Consider the following 22,115-nt stretch of genomic DNA (forward strand, 5'->3'; position numbering starts at 1 on the left):
TCGTTGGTGTTCAGTAGCTGTTGAGGCCTCTGACAAGGGAGGGCTTGGTGGGACCTCCACAGTCCGTGTCGGGAAGAGAGCTGCTGGGGATCACGGGCGCTCTGTCCTGTGGCTCGGCAGCGCACGGACCCCAGCGCTTCGCTCCGTCCCGGGGAGCTGTCCCTGGGCGCTGAAAGCAGCCTGGCTCGGGCGTAGCAGGAGGATTCGGGGTGTCTTGGTTAGCTGGGCCAGGGGGGCAGGAACCAGCAGCCAAGCAGCTGGGCATAATGGGAAGGATGGGGAGGGAGTGGGATGGATGGGGCCCTTCTGAGATGCTGTGAATAAGAGCTCTTGCTTGCCTGGGAGTCTGGGAGCTGGAGAAGGGCTGCGGCTTCTGGAAAGGTGGTGAGCAAGTGTGGGTGAGGCAGTGGTTAGTGGAGGCGTGTATTCGCTTGCCCTTCCAGGTCCTGCTTGCTTCGCTGGGCTGCTTGCTGTTCTTCCAGCTGGGAGGAGGACCCTCATCCTTGGAGCTGAGGCTGCCTCCCTGGCTTTGGCTTGGCACCTGATGCATGAAGATGCGTGATTCTCCAGCCTCTGAACTGGCATCGCAGCTCCTCCTTCGCTGTTTTCAGACTGGAAAAGTTCAACTTGAACAGGGAGAGAATGAACTGAGGATGGCTGCCGTGCTGGATTTTGAGCAGGGAGCTGCCATGAAGCCTTGGGCCTCACTAGTGCTCCCCGGGCTGGTTTCCAGCTCTCGCCACAGTCTCGGATGGAGCTGGTAGCTGAATTATGCTGCCTAGCAGGGATAAAGCTGCCGGGGGCATTTTAAGGGTTTAATATTCAAACAGTGCAGTTCCTTTATCTTCTAGTAGAGCCAGCTTGGCAAGTACAAACCTCCGGGAGGCTTTCATCCATGTTCTCTCACAGGTTGCACATCTGTGCCAAAGTTTAGCGAGCTCTGCTGTGGCCCTGGCGCAGCTGTGCCGATGCTCAGGCTGAGACTTGAAACTGCATCTCCTCGGGGACGGCACATGCCTCCTCCCCTGCCTGGGATGGCGAGGGGCTTGTGGAAACTCGTGTTGCATCCAAGTGAGCCGAACTGAACCAGCCAGGCGGGGAGCTGGGGCGTCCCGTGTCTAACTGAGGGGTGGTGCAGTAGCCTTGGGCTCCTGTGGGGAATATTTTCATGGTTTTTCATAAAACAAGGGTAGAGTCCTGTCTTCTGGGGGGTTGCTGTGTGTGAGGGGTGTCCCCATTTGTTGGAGCTGGCTGGTCTCAGTAAGGTGGTTTCTTTCCAGAGACAGGGTAGCAGGCAGCAGCTGTGTCTGGATACAAGGTGGCTTTACCTGTTTGATCCCTGAGAGTGCCTGGCAAGCCGGCACCTGAGGTCTTGGGAAGCAGCAGCAGCTCTATCCCAGCTGCGTGGGTGAAGAGATGGGTCTGATCCTCCTCCCTGCCCGGGGCGAGAGCCAGACCTGCCTCTGCATGCTGCCATGGAGCTGCGCCCTGTGGGGTGTAGCAGCTCTGGCTGGCTGCGTGTTTCGGCAAAGGAGCGGTGGGACATCCCTGGGGGACGCAGCTGGAGCCTGACAGCCAGAACACCTTCAGCCGGCTCCCAGCCCCCTGTGCTGGGGGTAACGGGGCTCAGCTCCGGGGCTGGAGCCCTGGGTGGCTCCCGGTGGCCTCCTCCAGGGGTCTCCGGGAGGGCTGGGGGAAGGAGCACCGGGCAGCAGGTGTGGCTGGCAGCAGCAGGGTGCTGGGCAGGAGCTGGCAGCTTTGCAGGAGGCCACGGGGCTGGGACCGGCAGCGGGAAGAGCTTTCAAAGCTGCTTTGGTGTGCTAGGAGCCAGGGAAGTCCTGCTGCAGAGCAGCGCTCAAAGCAGTGAGGTGGATGAGCTTCAGCTCCCCGGCACCGGTGCAAGCGGGCACCCCGGTGAGCACGAGGGCCAGGGAAGGCTGTGCCCGACCTCGCCAAAGGGCTCCGGCTGCTGGGGCCGGGGGCTGCCCCCTCTGCGGCTCCGTGCCAGCACCAGCCTCCCCCGGTACCCCCCATGGGGCAGGGGCAGTGGGTGGCTGCTGCTGCACCACCTGCTCCATCCCTCCTGGAGGGACACAGTGATGAAGCCCTGCGTCACTGCCAGGTGCAGGGGCCCGGGCACCCCCGCTGCTATCTGATGGCACCCGCCAGCCCCTGGCCGCAGGCTGTTCCCACATCCCTGTGTTCTGCATCCTGCTGACAAACATCCCCCGGCAGTTCAAACAAGGGTGGTGTGTGGGTGACGCACGGCGGAGCTGCCGGGGTGTGGGGCCCGGCTGGCTGCTGTCCCTCGGCCGGGGACACGGGCAAGACCAGCGAGTGGTACCCACGGCCCGGCCGCTCGCGGCAGGGATGCTCCAGCCGGGATCAGGGCAGTCTTCCCCTGGGGCTCACCCCTGCCAGCCCCCCGGAGCAGTCAGGGCTGGGTCAGTGGGCATTCCTGCCCGGTGCCAGGCTGCTCTCTGCTGCAAGATTATCTCTGTGTCTTCGTTGGTAATTAATGGTAATTGCAGGGGGTTTATTGACCAACTAGGAGAGGTTCTTCCTGTCTTTTCTGGAGGGACGTGGAATGCAAACAAAATAGAGATCTGGGCAGCTTTCCAGCCAGGTGGAGGGATTCCAGTAGGATTTTTATGGTGGGAATCACCTGAGCTTGGGCAAACAGTGATGCTGGTGAGCACTGGGCTATAAAGGGCAGCTCCTCTCCTGGTGATCCAGGAGAAGTCCTTATTCCTCACCATCTCCGGACAGCAGGTGAGGAAGGGGACACTCACTGGGTGGCCGGGGCCTCGGCGTGCTCCAGGGTGGCTCGTGGGTTGAGCAGGAGCCAGTCCCAGCCCTGGCAGATCCTGGGGGAGCTGAGCGCTGCCCTTGCTGGATGGGGCAGGCTGCAACAATGCAATTTCCAGCCCCGCATTGACTTTTGTTGCTGCTTCTTTGAGGGGAAGATGAGCTGAGTCTGCAAATCAGCCCCAGTGCCCAGGGATTAGCCCAGATAAAGGGGATCTGCACTGATGTGGACGATTTGCATCCCCAGCCTGGCAGCCCTGTGAGCTTGGGGGGTGAGAGCGATGCTGTGCACGTAGTCCTTGCAGCCCTACCGGCCCTGGCCCTGCCTGTGCTGCAGCTGCTGCCACCCGGTGCCAGGGCATGGCATGTGGCCATGGCAGCACTCCCCCCATGTCCCCGCAGAGCAGCTTGGCTCACCCAGATGCCTCCCACCAAGGCTGGGACCAGTGGGGCCAGGACCCCCTGCTGCCAATGTGAGCTGGGGACCCCGAGCCGTGCCTGGGAAAAGGGGTGCAGGCACAGGGCAGTGACCTGTGCCAGGGAGGGGAGAGGGATGCACAGTCTCCAGGACTGCCATCCCCTCCAGCCAGCTGAAAGGGGCCGGATTCAGTCCACAGCAGGGTGGGTTTGCACCCTCTGGGCACAGGCAGCATCCCCTGTCCCTGAGGGACCTGGCATCACCCCCTGAGCTTTTACAGGGGGCACTTCCAGGAGCAAGGAGGATGGTGGCAGTGGCCAGATTCACCCTCGTGCTGCTGGGCTGCGTGGGGCTCCTGTGGCCAGCCGGTGAGTCCCACCACTCGGGGGGCAGCTGCTCGCCCAGCTGGGCCGGGAGGGAGCCACGCTCCTCTCCAGCTGGCCATGCCAGCCGCCCCCCATCCCGCCGTGCCGCCCTCCCTCCGCAGGTGCCCGGTACATAGACTACTGCCCCAAGGGCTGGTATTACTACAAGCTCAACTGCTTCAAGTATTTCAGTCAGCTCCGGAGCTGGGACGAGGCTGAGGTAAGACTGCTGGGGTACCCAGGCGGCCGGGGACCCCCCATGTCCCTGGGGTGCCTGGTCAGTGACGGCTGTCCCTGCAGCGGCAGTGCCAGGCCAGCCACGCCAGCGCCCACCTGGCCTGGGTGGAGGAGCCCAAGGAGGCAGCCACCCTGCAGAGGGTCATCTCCTACTACCAGCGCGTGCAGCCCGTCTGGCTCGGCCTCCGCTACGGGCAGGAGGTGAGGTGGGGGGCGGGGGGGGGAGGGCAGGGGGCGGGGGGCAGGGGCAGCCTCTGACCCCCCTCGCCCTGCACAGAGCCAGGCCTGGCAGTGGGTGAGTGGGGACAAGTACAGCGTCGCCAGTGGGCTGGCTCGGAGCGGTGCCCACAGTGGCACCTGCGGCATGCTGACCCATCTCAGCGGTGAGTGCCCGGACCCCACCGCCACTTCCAGCGCTAGCTCTTGGACAGCATCCCTCCTCCTCCTCCTCCTCCTCCTCCTGCTCCTCTGGGCCCTGTCCCCTCCAGGGGCTGCGGTGGGCAGAGCTGGTGCCCCTGCCCTCGCCGCTGCCCCCGCCAACCCCCAGCCCATCTCTCCATCAGGCTTCACCCTGTGGTCCAGCGCCGACTGCTCCCAGCGCCATCACTACGTCTGCAAGTTCAGCCCCGTGCACTGAGCACGGCCCTGGGGCCTGGGGGGGACCCCACACCAGCGACGCTCCCCTCCTGCCACCTCTGCTCTTCTCCCCCCACTTCCTAAAAATACATCTATAAAAAAAGAAGCATGCAAGTGCTGTGTGAGCTCTGTGCTGCTGCAAAGCCTTGGGCTGCTCCGGGCAAGGGAGAGGCAGGTGCTGCCGTGGCTCCCGGGTTCCCTGGCTCCCGGGGGCTTGGGCAGTGCCGGTGCCAGCGGAGCTGCTTGGGGGTGAGCTCCCGGGAGCCGTGGGGCCAGTGGCTCTCCCAGTCGGGTGCTGGTGTTTGCTCACCCCCAGCCCTCTGGTGCCAAATGGGACAGGTGTCCCTGGGGTGCAAAGTGCATGGACAGGGGTGTCCCCAGGGTGCCGGTGTCAAGATGTGGGGCACAGACATGGGTGGGGATGGGAGCTGGCATGGGGGTGCAGGCATGGGGATGGGTGCCCCCCGCCCCCTGCAGACAGCTCCACGGGGGTCCGGGGGCTGCGATGCTGCCCTGTGGCCATGTTGACAGCAGCAGCGAGACCAAAGGTCCGTTCTGGTGTCACCGCAGTGTTGCCACAGGCATCACGTGGCTGTTTACTCTGCTATTTTGAAGATGGCTCTGCCCCCACCCAGCTCATGGTATTTTTCGCCCCCGGAGCTGCGGCACGTGATGGAGGTGGACCGCTTCCCAGGTGGCACGGATGGTGGTGGCACCACAGCCGAAGCTGCCCTCTGCTCCCTCCCCAGGACAGCCGGGGAGGCCACGCAGCACCTTGCACCAGCCGCAGTGACCGCAGCTGTGCCAGCCAGGCACCGGGGCTGCCACCAGCCCTTGGCACGGGGAGCAGGGGCTGCAGGACAGCCCGTCCCGCTGCTTGGCCCCAGCTCCGGCTGAGCATGTCCCCGGGGTTTGGGGCATGAGACAGAGACATCTTGCAAGTTTCCCCCTCCAAAGCCAGCGCTTGCTCTGCCGGCCCTGTCGCGTTGGCTGGCGCTTGGTGACCTTTGAGCGCTGGGGTCTGGCGGGCTGATAAGGGCCAGGAGGGCTGTGCCGTGCCACCCACGCAGTTTATAAAAGCACCACACAAGGCCCATCCTGCTGTCTGTCCTGCTGTCTGTCCCTCCGTTCCTGCAGCGGCCGGGGTGAAGATGCTGCGCTTGGTCGGCCGCGCCGCACGCTGCTGGGGGGCAAGGCAGGCACCGCCAGGGCCAGAGCGGGCAGCCCATGGGACCCAGCACTCCATGCCCACGCAGAGAGCATGGTGAGCACCCACGCGGGTCGGGGGGTGTGGAAGCATAACTTGGGGGGGGGGGGAGGTGGAGAGCTGGCAGCGCTCTTAAACCTTGCTGGGGAAGGGCATGCTCTCCCTCCTCCCCACAGCGTTGCTGGGCACAGGGAACCTGCAGAGATTTGGGGTGCTGGTGGCCTGGGGTGCTCGCTGGTGGCATCTCCCCAGGGCCACCGCCTGTCCCCGAGGCTTGGGGCTGCCGCAAGACTGTCGCCGCTCCCTCTGCCCAGCAGCCTCTCCAGTGGTGCCGGGACGGGTGCCTGGCCCAAGGACGTGGGCATCCTGGCGCTGGAGGTGTACTTCCCTGCCCAGTACGTGGAGCAGGAGGAGCTGGAGCGGTACGATGGCGTTGAGGCCGGCAAGTACACACGGGGCTTGGGCCAGCAGCAGATGGGCTTCTGCGCCGCCCATGAAGACATCAACTCCCTGTGCCTGACGGTGGTGCAGCGGCTGGTGGAGCGCGGGCGCCTCTCCTGGGATGCCATCGGCCGCCTGGAGGTGGGCACCGAGACTGTCATCGACAAGTCCAAGGCTGTCAAGACCGTCCTTATGCAGCTTTTCCATGACTCGGGCAACACTGATGTGGAGGGCATCGACACCACCAACGCCTGTTACGGGGGCACGGCCTCGCTCTTCAATGCAGCTGCCTGGGTGGAGTCCAGCGCCTGGGATGGTGGGTGCGGGTGTTGGGTGGGTGCTGTGGGATGGGGGAAGGAGGCTGGAGGTGGCCCCAAACCCAAAGATCCTCCAGCAAGCCTCAAAGGGAGCTGCTGCCCCTCCAGGCTCTCCATCACTCCTGTTTCTTGCCTGCCTTCTCCATGACACCCGGCAGTGCAGGGATGGGTGGGAGCACACAAAGGCCACAGAATGGACTCTTCCACCCGCTGACAGCCCCACTGTCCTTCTTCAGGTCGCTATGCTGTGGTGGTGTGTGGGGACATCGCTGTCTATGCCACGGGGAACGCACGGCCCACGGGAGGTGCCGGTGCCATCGCCATGCTGGTAGGACCCAACGCCCCGCTGGTGCTGGAGAGAGGTTGGTGTCATGAGGCCCTGGGGATAGCGAGCTGATGGGTGCTGTCCCTGGGGGGTATATAACCATGTCCCAGCCTTGGACAGGGCTGCTCAGCCCCAGCAGCACCGGCTCTGCCAGCCCCAGTAGCTGGGTACCCCAGGATCCCAGCCAGTCACATCCCTGTGGGCACCGCGGAGCAATGCAAGGAGGCTGGTGGATGCTGGGACTGGCATGGCAGGCAGCACCTATGGGTGCTTGCCATCTGGCTGGGACTCCTGGATGCTCCCTGAGAGCTGCCTCTCCCTGTGCCCCCAGGCCTGCGAGGAACCCACATGGAGCACGCCTACGACTTCTACAAGCCAGACCTGTCCTCTGAGTACCCGGTGGTGGACGGGCAGCTCTCCATCCAGTGCTACCTGCGGGCGCTGGACCGCTGCTATGCCGTGTACCGCCGGAAGGCAGAGAGCCAGTGGCAGCAGGGTAAGCAGTGGCTCCCCCGGGGCGCCCATGCCATCCCACCAGATGCTGACAGCCCCACGTTGCCTTCCAGCGGGCATCCAGCGGCCCTTCACCCTCGACGACTTCAAGTTCATCATCTTCCACACACCCTTCTGCAAGCTGGTGCAGAAGTCTGTGGGGCGGCTGCTGCTGAATGACTTCTTGGCCACCCCCAACCCCGACACGGCCACCGGCCTCTACAAGGGGCTTCAGCCCTTTCGGTGGGTCCCTGCGCCGTGTCCCCTGTCCCCCAGCCTGGCTGGGGATGTGCCCATGTGGGGTTTGAGCTGGCCTCTCTCTGGGCAGCGGTGTGAAGCTGGAGGACACCTACACCAGCAAGGAGGTGGAGAAGGCGTTCCAGGCGGCCAGCCAGGACATCTTCAACAAGAAGACCAAGCCCTCCCTGCTCCTCTCCTCACGTAACGGCAACATGTACACACCATCCATGTACGGCTGCCTGGCCTCCCTCCTGGCACAGTGAGTCCCCACAAAAGCTGTCTCGGGGCGGTGGGGAGCTCATCTCAGGGAGGGCAGCCCCTGGCTTGGCTGGCTGGGGGCGGCAGGCATAGGCACACACCCTCCCCCTGCCACCTCCAGCAGAGATCTGACACTTTCATTGCATGTAGCCCCTGGCATGGATGTGTCCCATTCCACGCCGCCTCCCTGCCAACCTTTCCATCTCGGCTCGCTGGAGCTGGGTTGGCACATAAAGCCCTTCTGTTGGTGCTGAGGGATGAAAATCCCTTTGTTGTGCCCAACAGAATGGCTGATCCCACGGTGAAGGAGCCGTGAGAATGGCCTGGCACTGGTGGCATAAAGAAAGCCTCAGCAATGTGGCCCCGATGCCAGCACACCCTGGCCTGCAAAGGGGGCAGGGGGCAGCCCCAAATTCCCTCTGACACCCCTAACCCCTTGCTGCAGGTCCTCAGCACGGGACCTGGCTGGGTCCCGGATCGGTGCCTTCTCCTACGGCTCGGGGCTGGCTGCCAGCATGTTCTCCCTCCGCGTCTCACAGGATGCAGCCCCAGGTGAGCTCCATGGGAAAGGGGGGCTGGGAGGGGAGGGTGGCATGGAGCTGTGGGGCTGGGGCCACCAGCAGCACCATCTCACCCCGGGGGTGCCCACGGCCAGGCTCACCCCTGGACAAGCTGATCTCCAGCCTGGCTGACCTGCCGGCTCGCCTGGATGCCCGCAAGCGCGTGGCCCCGCAGGACTTCGCCGAGATCATGAAGCGGCGGGAGGAAACCCATCACTTAGGTGAGCAGGCCCGGGGGATGTGACACCCCTCCGCTGGGAGCCCACGGCCCTCCTGAGCATGACCACCCTCTCCCCGCAGCCGACCACGCTCCCCATGGCTCCCAGGCAGACCTCTTCCCTGGCACCTGGTACCTGACGCGGGTGGATGCCAAGTACCGCCGGGAATATGCCAGGAAGCCTGTCTAGGGGGGACCAGAGTGGTGAGCTCCGGGGAAGGGGATGCTCTTTCCCACCAGCATCCCTGCTTACCCCCAAATCTGGGGATGGCCTCTGTAGGGGAACCTCACTTTGGATGGCTGGGAAGCGGCCAGCAGCACCTCGGGCCCTGGAGCTGGTGGAGACAACGGCGTTTCCCGCAAACACCTCGGTGGCACAAGGGAATAAAGGCGCGGATGAGACGGAGCAGCAGCCTGGCTCTGGCTCCTGGGCATGAGTGGTCCCCTCTCACCCCGGGGCCCTTCCCTCAGCCACAGCAGGGCTGGATCGTGGCCGCTTACGGATCTATCCCATGGGCACCCAGCGTGGCCACCTGTCCTGTTGGACACGTGCCTCAGGACCCCCGATTTCCCCAGGACAGGAGCATGCCCGTACATTTTGTGGGAGCCAAGTAAACCCCAGCTCTGGGGTCTGGGGGTGGGAAGATGCCATTTTCCTTGTGACATCGGCAAATTGAAACATCCCCATGGGAAAACCCAGGGGACAGGAGGGTGCAGGCGATGCCGGGGCTCACAGGAAGGCTCAGCTCCCTTGGAGCACTGCCTGCTCTCTGGGCCACGTCCCCGCATGGGACCATGGCCAGAGGGGACCTTGGCGGGGCTGCAGCAGCTGTGGAGACCTTTGCACCCTTAAGCAAACAGCAGCAGGGCTGGGGGGTGGTGGGGGCCGGAGATTTGGGGAGGGAAGTTTGGAGTCAAGGACAAGGGACCGCACAGACAGGCATCACACACGCTCCCCTTCTGGACCCTTTATTGAGTGTGGGGCCACCCCAAGCCCAGCGTGGGGGCCGGGGGTGGCCGGGTGGAATGCTCTCCCAGCTTGGGTGGTGGGGTCCAGGTGCTGCAGCTGTGGGGAGAGCCCCTGCTGGTGGTCAGGGGCTACAGGTGGAGCTGGAAGACCTCCATGGTGCGTGGTTTCAACTCGCTGAGGTCGGACAAAGGGGCTGAGAGCCCGACGACACTCCACTGCTCCCCTGCCACCGTGCTGGAGCTGTGGTAGGACTGGAGCTGGACGCCCACCTTCCCCAGCAGCCCTGGAGAGGAGGAGAGGGGTTAGGGGCCACCGGCTGCCCCCCCCGCCCCAGCACCCAGCAGGGCTCTGCCCATCCCGACACCCTGCAAAAGGTCCACAATGCCATCTCTTCCCCCCACCCCAAGTCTTTTGCTCCACACCCCCCAACCCCCTGCCCAAGCTCCCCGCCCAGCCTTGATCCCTGTCTCTTCATGCAGCACCCGCTCCCTCCCTGCTGCAGCCGGGGCCCAGCTCCAGAGCAGAGGCAGGGTCCCCCCAGGGCTGCGCCCCCCCTGCTCGGGGCCGATGCCAGGAGCTCACCGGCAAGCGCGGGCAGAGCACCAGGCTCGGTGGCTTTGGCTCTGTAGATGAGGAGAGGGCCAGCCAGCGGGGCCGGCTGCTTGAAGGTGGCCCCGTTGAGCTCCCGCAGCACCGGGGTGCTGCCCTGCACTGTCCCCGCCGCGCGGTGTGGGGTGCCCTGCAGGGACACCTGCAGCAAGCCGGTGCTGCCGTCGGGCTCAGGGGCCACGTGGCCGTGGGTGGTTGTGACCTGCCGGAGAGACGTGGCCGCTCAGTGCCCAGGTCCTGTGCGCAGCGGGGCGGAGGGAGGGGGTGTCTTCAGAGGCACCTCGGGGACGCCTCCCCAGCCTGAGAGCTGCATTAGCAGCCCACGGGGTGACCCCAGGCTCAGACCACTTGGTGGGCAAGGACAGGGTCTGGGTGCACCAGGCTTGGTGTGCAGAGCCACGGGTGTCCACGCACCTTCAGCCCAGCCTCCTGGGCCAGCAGCAGGGCATTCACCAGGGTCACCTCCTTCTGTGTCCCTCCAGCCAGCATGCCTGCAGCCACGGCAGGCGTCAGGTAGCTCCCGGCCTCCTGCAGGGGTGTTCCTGGGGTGCAGGGAGGAGGCAGAAGGTGGGTGGCCCAGCAGCAGAGAGGTCAGCCTGCACTGGACTGGCAAGCTGGGCTGCTCCTTCCACCCACCCACGCATACGCCCATCCTTGCTGCCATCCTCCCACCCACACATCCCTACACCCATCCCTACTCCCACCCACCCACCCACCCATCCATACCCCCGCCCCCCCGCCATCCTCCCATCCCGCTGCCAACCACCCTCCTGGCCATCCCTCCTGGCCGCCCTCCCATCCCCGCTCCCACATGCCCATCCCAGCGGGTCCCCGCACACCCTGCTGCATTGCCCACCCATCGGGGTCCTTGCACCCAGGCACAGGGCGCAGCCCCCCAGCTCACCTAGGGTGCAGACCTGCACGCTGCCCTGTGCTTGCTTGCCCTCAGCGTGCAGCAGTGTGCCCAGGGCTCTGGCCAGGGCAATCCAGGGCTTCATCTGGGGTGCAAAAGCCTTGCTGAGAGCCTGCCCGTTAACCTGCAAGGAAGACCAGGGCAATGAGAACTTGCCAGTGAGCACACAGGGTTTCCCCCAATGTTTTATGGATGGGGAAACTGAGGCATGGAGGTCAGGTGCCCAGCGGGGGGACTCACTGTGCCAGCCAGCCCCTTCCCTGTGGCCATGTCCACGATCTGCATGGCGATCTCCTTGCCGCAGCGGCTCTGTGCCTCGCGTGTGCTGGCACCCAGGTGTGGGCAGCAGATGACGTTGGGGTGGTTCACTAGGTCACGGTCCTTCGGGGGCTCCTGCCGACCCATCCCATACAGCCATCAGGCCCTGGCACCCACCTGGGAGCCCCAGAGGGGGGCACGTACCCCCCATCCCTTGCCAGGAGGGAAACAAGGGAGGGCTTTGCTAGGCTGCCCTGGCCTGGCTCGGGCAGAATTACGGTGACGCTGAGACAAAGCCAGGCACAGGGACCCCCGCAGCCCTGCTCACCTGCGTGAAGACATCGAGGGCAGCCCCGCCGCACTGCCCCGACTGCAGCGCCCGCAGCAGCGCACCCTCGTCCACGATGCCGCCACGGGCACAGTTCACCACCTGCACGCCACGGCGGCACTTGGCGAAGGTACTGTCATTGAGGAGCCCTGCAGAGGGGTGCTGTCAGTACCAGGGCTGCCCCGGTTCTCCTGCAAAGCCCCCCCTGCCAGCGCCCAGCCCATACCCGTGGTGGAGGGCAGCAGTGGGGTGTGCACTGTGATGAAGTCGCAGCGGGGCCAGATCTGCTCCAGTGGCAGCTGCTCCACGCCGAAGGCAGCCGAGGCTTCGGGGGTGATGATGGGGTCGTACCCTATGGTCTGAGGCAGCGCGGACGCTCGCTCCTGCAGCCTGGCACCATGCCCATGGCCAGGGCAGGGGGCCTCCGCCTCCGCATCGCTCCTCCCTGCCCCAGCTCCTTACCTTCATGCCGAAAGCCTGCATGCGAGTGGCTACCTCCCTGCCGATGCGCCCCAGCCCCAGCACAGCCAGTGTCTTCCCGTTCAGCTCCATGCCCATGTACTAGGGCACAAAGCAGGGAGTGAGCGAGCCCACTCCATGCAGGCACCCGCCGCCCCATCCTGCCCCAGGCACCCACCTCCTACCTTCTTACGGTCCCACTTGCCCTCCTTCATGGAGGCAGCTGCCTGCGGGATCTGCCTAAAAGGGGAGGCCACAGTCAGCGCATGGGCAGGGGACTGCGGGGCGCGCGGCCACCCCCAGTCCTGCCCTGTGCTCACCTGGCCAAGCAGAGGATCATCCCACAGGTGAGCTCAGCGGCACTGAGGCTGTTCCCAGTGGGTGTGCTGGGGATGGAGAGTGGTGTCACCGGCATGACATCCCCGGGCCGATGGGGTCTGCACCCCGTGAGGCTGGAGACCCGCAGGGGGGTGCCAGAGGTGTGGAGGGCACCCTGCCAAAGCCTCTCCTGCCCCCCCGGGAGCGCAGGCAGGGATGCCCCCTTACTCCTGCCCTTACTTCATGACCAGGACCCCCTTCCTGGTGGCCGCCTCCACGTCCACGTTGTCCACGCCGGTGCCCGCTCTGCCCACCACCTGCAGCCGCTGCGCCGCCTCCAGCACGTCGGCCGTGACTTTGGTGGCCGAGCGGACAATGAGGCCATCGCAATCCTGGGGCGGGGGACACAGACACGGCGCGTGGGACCGGGGCCGGGGCTGGCCCTGCCGGGGTGGTCCCAGGGGGGTGGCGCGTTGGGGACAGGCCGTGGGGCAGTGTGAAACCAGCCGGGCTCTTGCATCAGACGGAAGGCGGGGACCGGCCCCACCGGCCGAGGGGGGTCCGCTGCCATCCGGGACAGCTGGTGCCCAGCGGCACCCACCCACCCAGGCATCCACCCGTGGGCGCTCACCCGGATCTCCCGCAGCAGCTCCTCCTTGCTCAGGCCGGGCTTCTCCTGCACTCGGAGCCCGCCGGCCTGCAATATCTCCCGGCAGCAGGGGTCCAGGCTATCGCTGATCAGCACCTTCTGCAGCTTCCCCAGGGCCATGGCGGGCCGGGATGGGACGGGACGGGACGGGACGGGACGGGACGGGACGGGACGGGACGGGGATGGAACGGGACGGACCGGGATGCGGAGTCGGCTCCCTCCGCACGCCGCCGGGAGGCTGCTGCTGCCCGGCCGCCGCGCTAAAAGGGCTGCGAGCGGGGCACGTTTTTCGGGCTCATTGGGTCCCGTCTCCATGATCCCACCTCCTTCCCTTCCCCTCCCCGCCCCAGCCCGCCCCCCACCCCCCTCCGGAGGGAGGGAGGAAGTGGGGGGGAGCGGGGCGGGGGCTGTGCCGCAGCCCCACGGAGAGGGGAGGGGATGCCCCGGTAGGATCCCGTTGCCCCCCGGGCCGGGGAGCCACGAAACCGGGGGGAGCGGGTGTAGGGGGGTGTGTGTGTCAGCGTGTTCCCACCCCCCGTACCGCCGCCGTGCCTCAGTTTCCCCGCCCCGCACATCGCAGCAAGTGTGGCAGGAGGAGGATGGTGGTGGAGGCCCCTCAGCCCCTGGTGACCCCAGCCATGCCCTCCCAGCTCACTCAGGAATGGGAGTGCCCCGAACCCCACAGCCCAGAGGTGAGGCAGTGCCATGGCCCCTGCCCGCCCTGACATCGCGCCCGCTGTTGAGCAATGCCCTCGATAAGGGGCTGGGGGCACGGGGCCAGCCCTGGCCACCGGCTCCCAATGACGTGGGGTGCATGAGAGCCACCCAGCAAACGCCCTCCGTGGGGCAAGAGCCACGTGGCTGTGTCCAGTGACCTCGCAGGGGAAAGTGCTGGCCCCCAAGGTGGGACAGCATGGGGAACCCATGGGGCCAGGCACAGCCCCGTATGGTGGATGGCGAGGGATGGAGGGCGTCCCCTCGCTCATGGGACCAAACCCTCGCAGCGCAGCTGGACCGGACAGACCTGCCCATGGGTGAGCCAGGATCTGGCCCTTCTTGCCCACTGCTTTCCCTGCACAGGGTCCTGAACGGGACCGAGCCCTTCCCTGTCCTGTGCGTGCCCCAAGCAGCACGGCCGGACCAGACTGCCCTGTGTGAGAGCTGGGGTGGCCCCAGAGGCTGTTAAACCCACCCAAGCGATGGAGGTGCCCTGGCAGGTGGGAGGTGGCCGAGGTGGCTGCCCTTGCCATAGGCAGCATGCCTAAGGTGGGAGAGCCCAGCGCTACGTACACCCTGGCACTGCATACACCCCAGTGTGATGTACACCCAGGCACACAGGCACTACCTACACCCCGGTGCTACGTACACCGCAGGCACCGCCAGGGAACAATGGTGACGCCAGAGCGGGGAAAGTCCAGGGCAGCTGACACAGGGCAAGAGATGCGGTCAAGGGCAGTGGCTGGTGAAATCCCCAGCGGGGTCCCGAAATGGCCCCTCGGTGCAGCTGTGTCACCTGGGGACTGGGACAGGGCTCCCTCTCCACAGCCTCTGTCGTGGTGTGGGCTGGGGGCACCCACACTGTGGGCACCCTGCTGTGGGCCAGGACATGGCTGGGACACATGCCGTGGCTGAGAGAGGGCTTGGCAGCCCTGCAGCCCTTGGCACAGCCCTGCTGGCGGCATCAGCCTCCTTTAACCGGTAAGACCTTGCTGAAGGGGTGCACTGAGCCAGCATCCCGGCACCCTGCTCCCTGTGCCAGCACCGCCTGGGTTTGCCCAGCACCTCCGTACACCTCCATGGCCACTCTCCCACGCCTGTGGCCCTCTTGTGCAGGGGCCACCAGTGGCCAAACCACCGTGGCAGCGTGTTTGCCATCTTTTCCCAGCTGGCTGGTGCCCTCTTCTGGGGAGCAGCACTGGAGGTACAGCACCCCGGCACCCCAGCACCGTGGCACCCCAGCATCCCGCCCTCGCCGGGGACTTGCGGTGTGCTCTCTGGGTGGCAGTGCCAGCAGGGATGTCCCCCTCACCCCTGGCTCCCTCTAAGGGAGCCAGCTGGAGTGACTTCAATCTGGTCCCTGCCTCTGTCCCAAGGAAGGACCCCTTGGGCTGGAGGGGACCCCAGAGCCAGCAGGGCCAGCAGGATGGGTGCCCAGGGGACACGGGCTGTGGTGTCTGTCATCCGGGATGGAGTGCAAGTGTTACAGGGACACAGCACCCAACTGCTGACCCCATTAGCACCAGGGTCCTGGATGGGCTCTGCTTGGGGGGGGTGGTGTGATGGTGGCGTGGGGGACATCTGGCCAAGGGACTGTGGGTGCAGGGTGGAGGAGAGTGGGGTCAGATACAGTGGGTGAGCACTGGGAGGCGGGGGGTCCCTGCAGAGTGCATGGTGCTGCGGGTGGGGATAGGGGCAGCTCTGGGGCTGGGGCATCAAACGGAAAGGAATTAGGGGGGTCGAAGGGGACTGGGGTTATCGGGTTGTCATGGGGAGTGGCAAAGGAGAGGCAAGGGTGGGGAGCCTGGGGGTGTTAGGTTGGGCTGGTTGATGTTCAAGGAGGGTTAGGGTGATGGTGGGGTCAAAGGGCATCAAGGGTTATAGGGATGTTAATGGAGGACTAGGAAGTCGTGGAAGATTAGAGAGCAAGTGAGGGTGTTGTGGGGCTGGAAGGGTGCCCGGGGGGCTCGTGGGGCTCTGAGATAACAAAAGGGATTGCAGGTATCAGATTGGGATGGAGGTATCCAAGGAAGTCCCAGGTGGTAGGGGATGATAGAGGACTGAGGGCAACTGGGGTGTCAAGGTGGATGGTTGGGGGTGTCACGAGGGATCTTGGCTAACTAGGGGGTCTTTTGAGGTGACTGGGAGGTTGCGGGAGGGGGGGGGAGCAGTGAGGGATCAGGGATTGCTCCTGGGAATTGAAGGGTGGGGAAGGATTGGGGCTCAGCCCAGAGGGACTTGGGGGAATGGAGGGGCGGGGCAGGGGGTGGCTGTGGCAGGTGGGACAGGCTGGGTGCTGAGCGAGGGGCCTGGGGAGGCAGGGGTGGGGATGGAGAGAGGGAGCGGGGAGGGGGCGGAGGAGGGAGCGGGAGGGGGATGGAGGGAGGAAGGGAGCGAGAAAGGACGGCCGGAGGGTCAGAGGGAGGGAAGGAAGGCTGGAGGGAGGCAGCGATGGATGAAGGATGGAGGCAGGGAGGAGGAGGAGGCGGGGATGCAGCGGCGGGCGGGGCCGGCCGGTGCCGCAGAGCCGCCTCCCCGGGCGCACGCTGGGGCGGCCCGGCAGCGCCTGCGGAGACCCGCCGGCTCGGCCCGGGGCTGCCAGTGCCCGGCCCGGGGCTGCCGGTGCCCGGCCCGGGGCTGTCCGGCCCGGTGCAGCCCGGCCCGGTGCGGCGGAGACCGGCGCGGCAGGATGCGAGCCCCGCGGCGGCGGTGAGGGGCGCGGCGGTGCGTGCGGGGGCAGCCGCGGGGGCGTGTGTCCGACGGGGGCGCGGGCCGGGGCGCCCTTGTGCCCGGACACGCGTGGGGGCTGCGTGTGCCCGTGCTGGGCTGCGGTGACGCCGCGGCAGGCTGAGGCCCCGGGTACCAGCCGGCCGGGATGCGGCCGGGATGCGGCCGGGATGCTGCGGGTGCGCGCCCTCGGGGCTGCGTGGGGCCTGACGCTGCCGGTCCCAAGTCCCATCCCGTGGGGCCGTGGGTGTCCCCTGCCGGCTGCTGGGGTCCTGTAGGTTGGTGCTGGTGGCAGGGCTGTGGGCCACCCTGCTTCCAGCCGGACTGGTGGCTCGCTGGGCCCGGCACTGGGCAAGCCCAGGAGGACTGCTGGGCATCCAGGCAGGGGTTTTGGGGTGCTGCCAGTGTGCGGGAAAGGAACAGGGACCCCTGGTCCAGCACCAGGGACACACGGGTGTACTGTCCCTGTGCTGTGAGGACACGGGGCTGGCAGGGCAATATGTGCGGTGCCAAGCGAGAGGGCAGGAGCTGGCGGGTCCTGCGGGGCTAGGCTGGCACTGGCACCAGCACTGGGCTCTCCTCAGGGGGCCGGGCAGGTGGCCTTTGCTGGAAGATGCTGGCCTTGTAGGAAGGGCTGTGGTTCGGGGTGCCGGCATGAGAAGCTTGGTTTGCCCCATCTCTCCGGCCCTGTTTGCATCCTCCCTGATCTTCCCCTGGCTCTGCCCATCCCTAATGCCACCCTGAGCTACTGGCCAGACAGTTTGTCCCAGCACCTGGCCAGGACTGCTGGGCCCCAGGAGCTGCCACGTGTGCAGTGCAGCGCCAGGAGCCATCCTCACCAGGAGTGTGGGTAACACCAGCCCCCAGCTCCCCCCCCTCCTGCCGTGCTCAATGGAGACCTTGTTACCGTGCCCTGTGTGCAGACGGTCAGTGGGTGGCTGTGCCGTGTGCCGGGCACACATGCCCAGGAGCACGGGCAGCTGCTGCGGTCATGGCCAGCTGTCCCCTCCCCACCTCCCCTGTGGTGACACTCAGCCCCTGCTGAAACATTTGGGCCAACGAGTCAGCAGGGAGCTGGGCATCCCTCTCGGCATCCCAGCACCAGCACTGAGCTGCCGTGCTTGCCCTGAAATTGCCCAGCCCTTGCTGCTGCCCCAGACACAGTCACTGTCACCTGGAGTGGCTGTGACTGAGCATGGGGCTGGGGGGCTGCCATCTGTCCCCCTGTCCGTCCCTCTGTCCATCTGCGGGATGTGATCCCGCAGCATGAGGAGGTGAGTTCCCGTCAGTGTGCTGAGCAGTGCCACCGCTTTGGGGATGCTCTCCAGTGGGGCAGTGCCCACCCTCACACAGCCCACATCACCCCTGCGTTCCAACACCTGCCCAGCAGCACCCTGGGGTGCCGGCAGCGACAGGCGGCTGCAGTGGCCCTGGTGCAATGCCATGGAGGTGCTGTGAGTCAGTGGGTGCTCTGAGTCAGGGCTGCGTGACACCGCTGCGTGACACCCCTCGTGCCAGGGCTTGGAGGTACATAGGGGTGGGAAGTGCTGTCTGTGGGGGAGGGGGCCCTGGGGCTGTGCCCCCCTCTGGCTCCACACTGTGCCAGTGGCTCTGCTCTGCACCCCAGGGTGGCATGGTGAGTGTGAAAGGGCTCTTGTTCTCCTGCAGCCCCAGCAGCCTCCCCTTCGCAGCAAACAAATTCCCAGTGTTGGGCACATGGACGGAGAGGGGGGAGCACCGGCCAGCCCAGCTGGCCATGGTGGAGCCTGGGGCTCCTGCAGCACAGCATCCCTGGGCATGGGGCTTCCAGGTCTGGTGTTTGGGGGTACTGGCTGGCTGACTGGGCTGTGGGAGAGTGGGTGCTCTGCTTGTTTGCTCCAGAGCCCATGGCCAGCAACAGCACAGGGCTGGCCCTGCCTCAGGGTGGCCCTGAGGAGCCCACATGGCACTTGGAGCCACAGGGGCTGGTCATCCTGCTGTCTGGGTATTACCGCTCTGGGCCCTGCATCTTCTGGGGTGTTGTGCCACCTTTGGTAATACACCTACTCAGGTGTCATGCCCCTGGGTGTTACACCTCTTTGGGTATTGTACTGTGCCTCCATGGGTATTATGCCTCTGGGTATCACGTCTCCACAGGTATCAGGCATTTGGCTGTCTGTGCCGCCTTGATTGTTGTATCTCTGGGTATTATGCTTCTGGGTGTCATGCCTCCTTGGATGTCACGTCACTGGGTACTGTGCTTCTTCGGGTATTTTGCCTTCTGGGATATCATGCCTTGGGGTATCCTGCCACTGGGTACTGTGCTTCCTTGAGTACTGTGCATCTTTTTGCGTGTTGAGTCCGAGTATCTTGGCTTCTTGGATGTTTTGCCTCTGGGTGTCGTACCCCCGGGTATCTGTCCTCCTGGGGTGTCTTGCCTCCTCCAGTGATCACGCCTCCTTGGATATTGTGCCTCTGGGCATCAGGTCTCCTCATCCACCATCCTTCTGGTTATTGTACCTTTGGGTGCCACTGGGTATCACGCCTGCCCCTGGGTACCGTGCCCCTGGGTACAGTGCCTCTCTCTGGGCACTGTGCCTCCAGGTCCCGTACTCTGGGTCCCGTGCCTCTCAGTGCTGTGCCTGATGCATATATGCGGTGCTCTGGGTATCACGCTGGCTCTGGTGCCTGGCAGGGCGCAAGGCCATACCTGGCCAGTGCTGGTCTGTTTAAAGCCACCATCCCTCTTTTTCCTTCGGCATGGGTTGTTGCTGCAGGGGCCGTGACACCCTGTGGCTCCCTCCCAGGCAGGTGGTGCGGTGTCCCCTGCCTGCAGGGTGCTGGTGTGGTGTGCCTGGCTCTGGGGACATGGCCCCAGGGCTTCTGCCATGGCCCGTGCCACAGGAATGTGCTGGCCCTGCCCAGCTTTTGGGGCTCAGCCTCATGCATGTGGGCAGGGCACTGTGGCGCAGGGGGCAAGTGCCCACCTCCCTGCTCAGGGGACCCTACCGAAAAGCTGTTGTGCTGAGATTAAAAAAAAAAAAAAAAATCGTTTTTTTTTTTTAAAGGACAAAATAATCTGCTGGGTTTTTTTTTATTATTTGTGGGTTAAGGGTTTTTTTCCTCTTTCTTTTAAATCACAAAATGACTCACTCTTCTCAGCTGAAAATAAACCTGATGGCGGCTGCGGTGGGGAGCTGTGACAGAGCTGCTGGGGCCAGCCCTGCCTTCGGCAGCCCCTGCTGGCTGCCAGCACCCAGACCCCCTCCCCAGGGCGGGGGGGGGGGGGGGGGGGGCTGCTGCGGGGGGCTCAGGTGGCCCTGCCAGGGCTGCTAATGGGGCTAAAGTGCTCCTAAGGGGGCACCGCCATCTGCACGGCCTCCAGGGCTGTGTGGTTTTGCACTTAGAGCATGTGCCTCCCCGCTGCTGGAACACCCCTGTGCCCCCTGAGTGCATGCCTGCATGCCCTGTGCACCCAGGGGGGAGCACGGGGGGCGCACACAGGGATGCACAAGGGTTTTGCCTTGCCTGGGGTTTGCCCCCAGCCCCGAGCTGGCTTTTGCATGATGGTTTGATGTCGGGAGCTCAACCCCGCTGCCCCCCTCAGTGCCTACCAGCCGTTTCCAACACCTCCAGGCTGGGGGAGACACAGCAGCCGCTAGTCAGAGTCTTCTGTAAGATCCCCCCTGCCCTCCATGGCCTCTCTGGCACAGCAGCTGGGTGGCGCATGGGGGTCCTGGGGGCTGGCCCCCGATGCCGTGCATGACATAGCTGTTTGCTCCTCTTGGCAGGGACCCCCACATCAGTGATGAGCCAGCTGTGCTCCCCAGAGCCAGCCCCATGGCAGGTAAGACACCCTGAGAGTCCCCCCGGTACCCCACACACCCTGTTCCCATGCCCGATATGTGGGTGCTCAGCACCCTGGCAGCATGCATCACCCCGGTGGATGGCCAGTGGCTCGCTGGAGCAGCCGCTTTGCTCGTCTGACTGCTGCTCCCCCTTGCTCCCCCGCAGCTTCCCAAGATGGGCAGTGGAGTGAGGGCGACAAAGACCCCACACTGACCAAGCTGGAGGGGTCTCATGGCCCCCCAGGTGCTCAAGCGCAGCCTGGCCCCTTGGTGCAAACGTGCCTCCTCCGGAACCTGGAGATGGATGCCCTTGCCCAGACACAGACCCTGCGCGACTTCGAGCAGGTGAGACCATGGGGTGCTGGGACCCTCCCGCTAGCACCGCCAGCCCCCGCCCTCAGCACCACCGGGTACTTGCAGGATACATGCCAGATCCCCTGAGTGCACCAGTGGGGTGAGGAGGGCAGGAGGGGGATGCGGGGCAGGCGGCAGTGGGCTGGGGAAAGGGGGCTCAGCCCCCCCGGGCGTCGCGCTCCCCCTCGCCGCCCTCCTGGCTGAGACACGCGGGGGCCGCGGGGGCTCAAGTTTCATCACCCGCCTGTCCCCGTCCTCCCTGCTCCAGCGACTCCTCAAATAGCTCCGGGAAAAAAGTAGGAAAGGGGCCACGGTGGGGCTGGCCGGCGGCGGGAGCTGTGGCAGGCAGGGACCCTGGGCTGTGTCCCTGCGGCGCCATGTGAGGGGTGCCGGGATGTCCCCCCCATGGAGCGCTGGCCATGGCTAACGGGTACCGCACGCTCTCCCAGCACCTCAATGACCTTAAGAAGGAGAATTTCAGCCTCAAGCTCCGCATCTACTTTCTGGAGGAGCGTGTCCAGCAGAAGGGAGAGGGCAGCCGTGATGATGTCTACCGGCGGGTGAGCACCTGTGGGTGACTGGGATGGGTGCCCGATGGGGGGGGGGGGGTGTCCCTCTCAATGCCCTCTCTTTGCCGGGAGGGGATGGGGCCAGGGGACTGCAGCCAGTGGGGGTGGCAGGGAGGGCATCGGGCACGGCACTGGGGCTGGGGGAGCTGCTGTGAGGGAATTTGCCTCTTGCTGCCCTTGACAGGAGCGGGGAGAGGGGCAGGGAGGGCACCCCCAGCTCAGTGGGGTGCCCAGGGCGGGTGGTGGTGGCGCTTTGTCTACGGACAGATGGAGTGGGCACACCCCATCATAGTGCCAGTGGGCTAAAATACCACCTGTGCCACCCAGTGCCAGGAGCACCCGATACCCTGCCATGGGGTGGGGGACCCCCATGCTGCCTCTGATGCGTTCCAGTGGGCAGCAGTGCTGGGGGGTCCAGGCAAGCATGGGGGGATCCTACCCATCGCCCTCCCGCCCCACAGAACATTGAGCTGAAGGTGGAGGTGGAGAGCCTGAAGCGAGAGCTGCAGGAGAAGCAACAAGCCCTAGATAACAAATGGTGAGTGGGGCCAGCCAAGCCCCTCACCCTGGGTGGACGCGGCACCTGTGCACTGTCTGCGGTGCTTGCACGGGTGTGGGTGGGGGGGACGGGGGTGTTCTGCCTGCACCCTGTGCAGCGGGCAGCGGAGGGCTTTGCAGTGGGGCTGAAGGGGTGTGCAATGGGGCTGGGCACTCGCAGGGCTCTTCTTACAGCCCCGGCGCCAGCCAAAAATAAAGGGCAGCACCTGTTTGGTGGGGGAGGGCAGCGCCAGGGCCGGGGGCTGGGGGTGTGCCACCGTGGGGCATGGCTGGGCTGGTGGGGGCACAGCAGCCGGGGAACTCCTGGTTTCAGGAGCATGGAGGGACTGCTTCAGTGG

The 22,115-nt window shown here is 65.5% G+C and overlaps 4 protein-coding genes across 7 annotated transcripts in view; 3 read left to right on the top strand and 1 right to left on the bottom strand.

Annotated features, from left to right (window-relative positions):
* The first annotated feature begins 25 nt into the window (after positions 1–25).
* On the top strand, positions 26–4,476 carry REG4 (regenerating family member 4). Its single transcript, XM_080407346.1, has 5 exons — positions 26–3,594; positions 3,714–3,811; positions 3,892–4,029; positions 4,106–4,211; positions 4,392–4,476. Exons 1-5 carry the CDS (start codon positions 3,531–3,533, stop codon positions 4,463–4,465), a joined length of 480 nt encoding a protein of 159 aa, XP_080263472.1. The 5' UTR covers positions 26–3,530; the 3' UTR covers positions 4,466–4,476.
* A 1,117-nt stretch (positions 4,477–5,593) lies between these two features.
* HMGCS2 (3-hydroxy-3-methylglutaryl-CoA synthase 2) lies at positions 5,594–9,378 on the top strand. The gene is made up of 9 exons (XM_080407356.1): positions 5,594–5,728; positions 5,944–6,428; positions 6,666–6,791; positions 7,086–7,250; positions 7,321–7,489; positions 7,575–7,745; positions 8,190–8,296; positions 8,400–8,525; positions 8,605–9,378. The coding sequence occupies exons 1-9, from the start codon at positions 5,616–5,618 to the stop codon at positions 8,709–8,711; spliced, it is 1,569 nt and encodes a 522-aa protein (XP_080263482.1). The 5' UTR covers positions 5,594–5,615; the 3' UTR covers positions 8,712–9,378.
* A 96-nt stretch (positions 9,379–9,474) lies between these two features.
* Positions 9,475–13,388, bottom strand: PHGDH (phosphoglycerate dehydrogenase). The gene is made up of 12 exons (XM_080407329.1): positions 13,008–13,388; positions 12,617–12,768; positions 12,379–12,444; positions 12,244–12,298; positions 12,062–12,160; positions 11,826–11,958; positions 11,600–11,748; positions 11,254–11,406; positions 11,005–11,137; positions 10,515–10,642; positions 10,074–10,302; positions 9,475–9,774 (listed from the first exon to the last, which is right to left on the bottom strand). The coding sequence occupies exons 1-12, from the start codon at positions 13,338–13,340 to the stop codon at positions 9,620–9,622; spliced, it is 1,785 nt and encodes a 594-aa protein (XP_080263455.1). The 5' UTR covers positions 13,341–13,388; the 3' UTR covers positions 9,475–9,619.
* Positions 13,389–16,119: 2,731 nt separating this feature from the next.
* PDE4DIP (phosphodiesterase 4D interacting protein) overlaps positions 16,120–22,115 on the top strand; it is a 36,044-nt gene continuing 30,048 nt past the window's right edge. Inside the window, exons 1-5 of one of the 4 annotated variants that reach the window (XM_080407316.1) lie at positions 16,120–16,451; positions 20,240–20,295; positions 20,463–20,641; positions 21,100–21,210; positions 21,681–21,757. In XM_080407316.1, coding sequence (XP_080263442.1) covers positions 16,198–16,451; positions 20,240–20,295; positions 20,463–20,641; positions 21,100–21,210; positions 21,681–21,757 — 677 coding nt within the window. In that variant the 5' untranslated portion in view covers positions 16,120–16,197. The remainder of the gene's footprint in view (positions 16,452–20,239; positions 20,296–20,462; positions 20,642–21,099; positions 21,211–21,680; positions 21,758–22,115) is intronic. The other 3 variants (XM_080407313.1, XM_080407314.1, XM_080407317.1) reach the window with 3 other exon arrangements.

This window comes from Falco punctatus (genome assembly GCF_963210335.1).
Source record: "Falco punctatus genome assembly, chromosome: 11".
Classification (NCBI taxonomy): Eukaryota; Metazoa; Chordata; class Aves; order Falconiformes; family Falconidae; genus Falco; species Falco punctatus.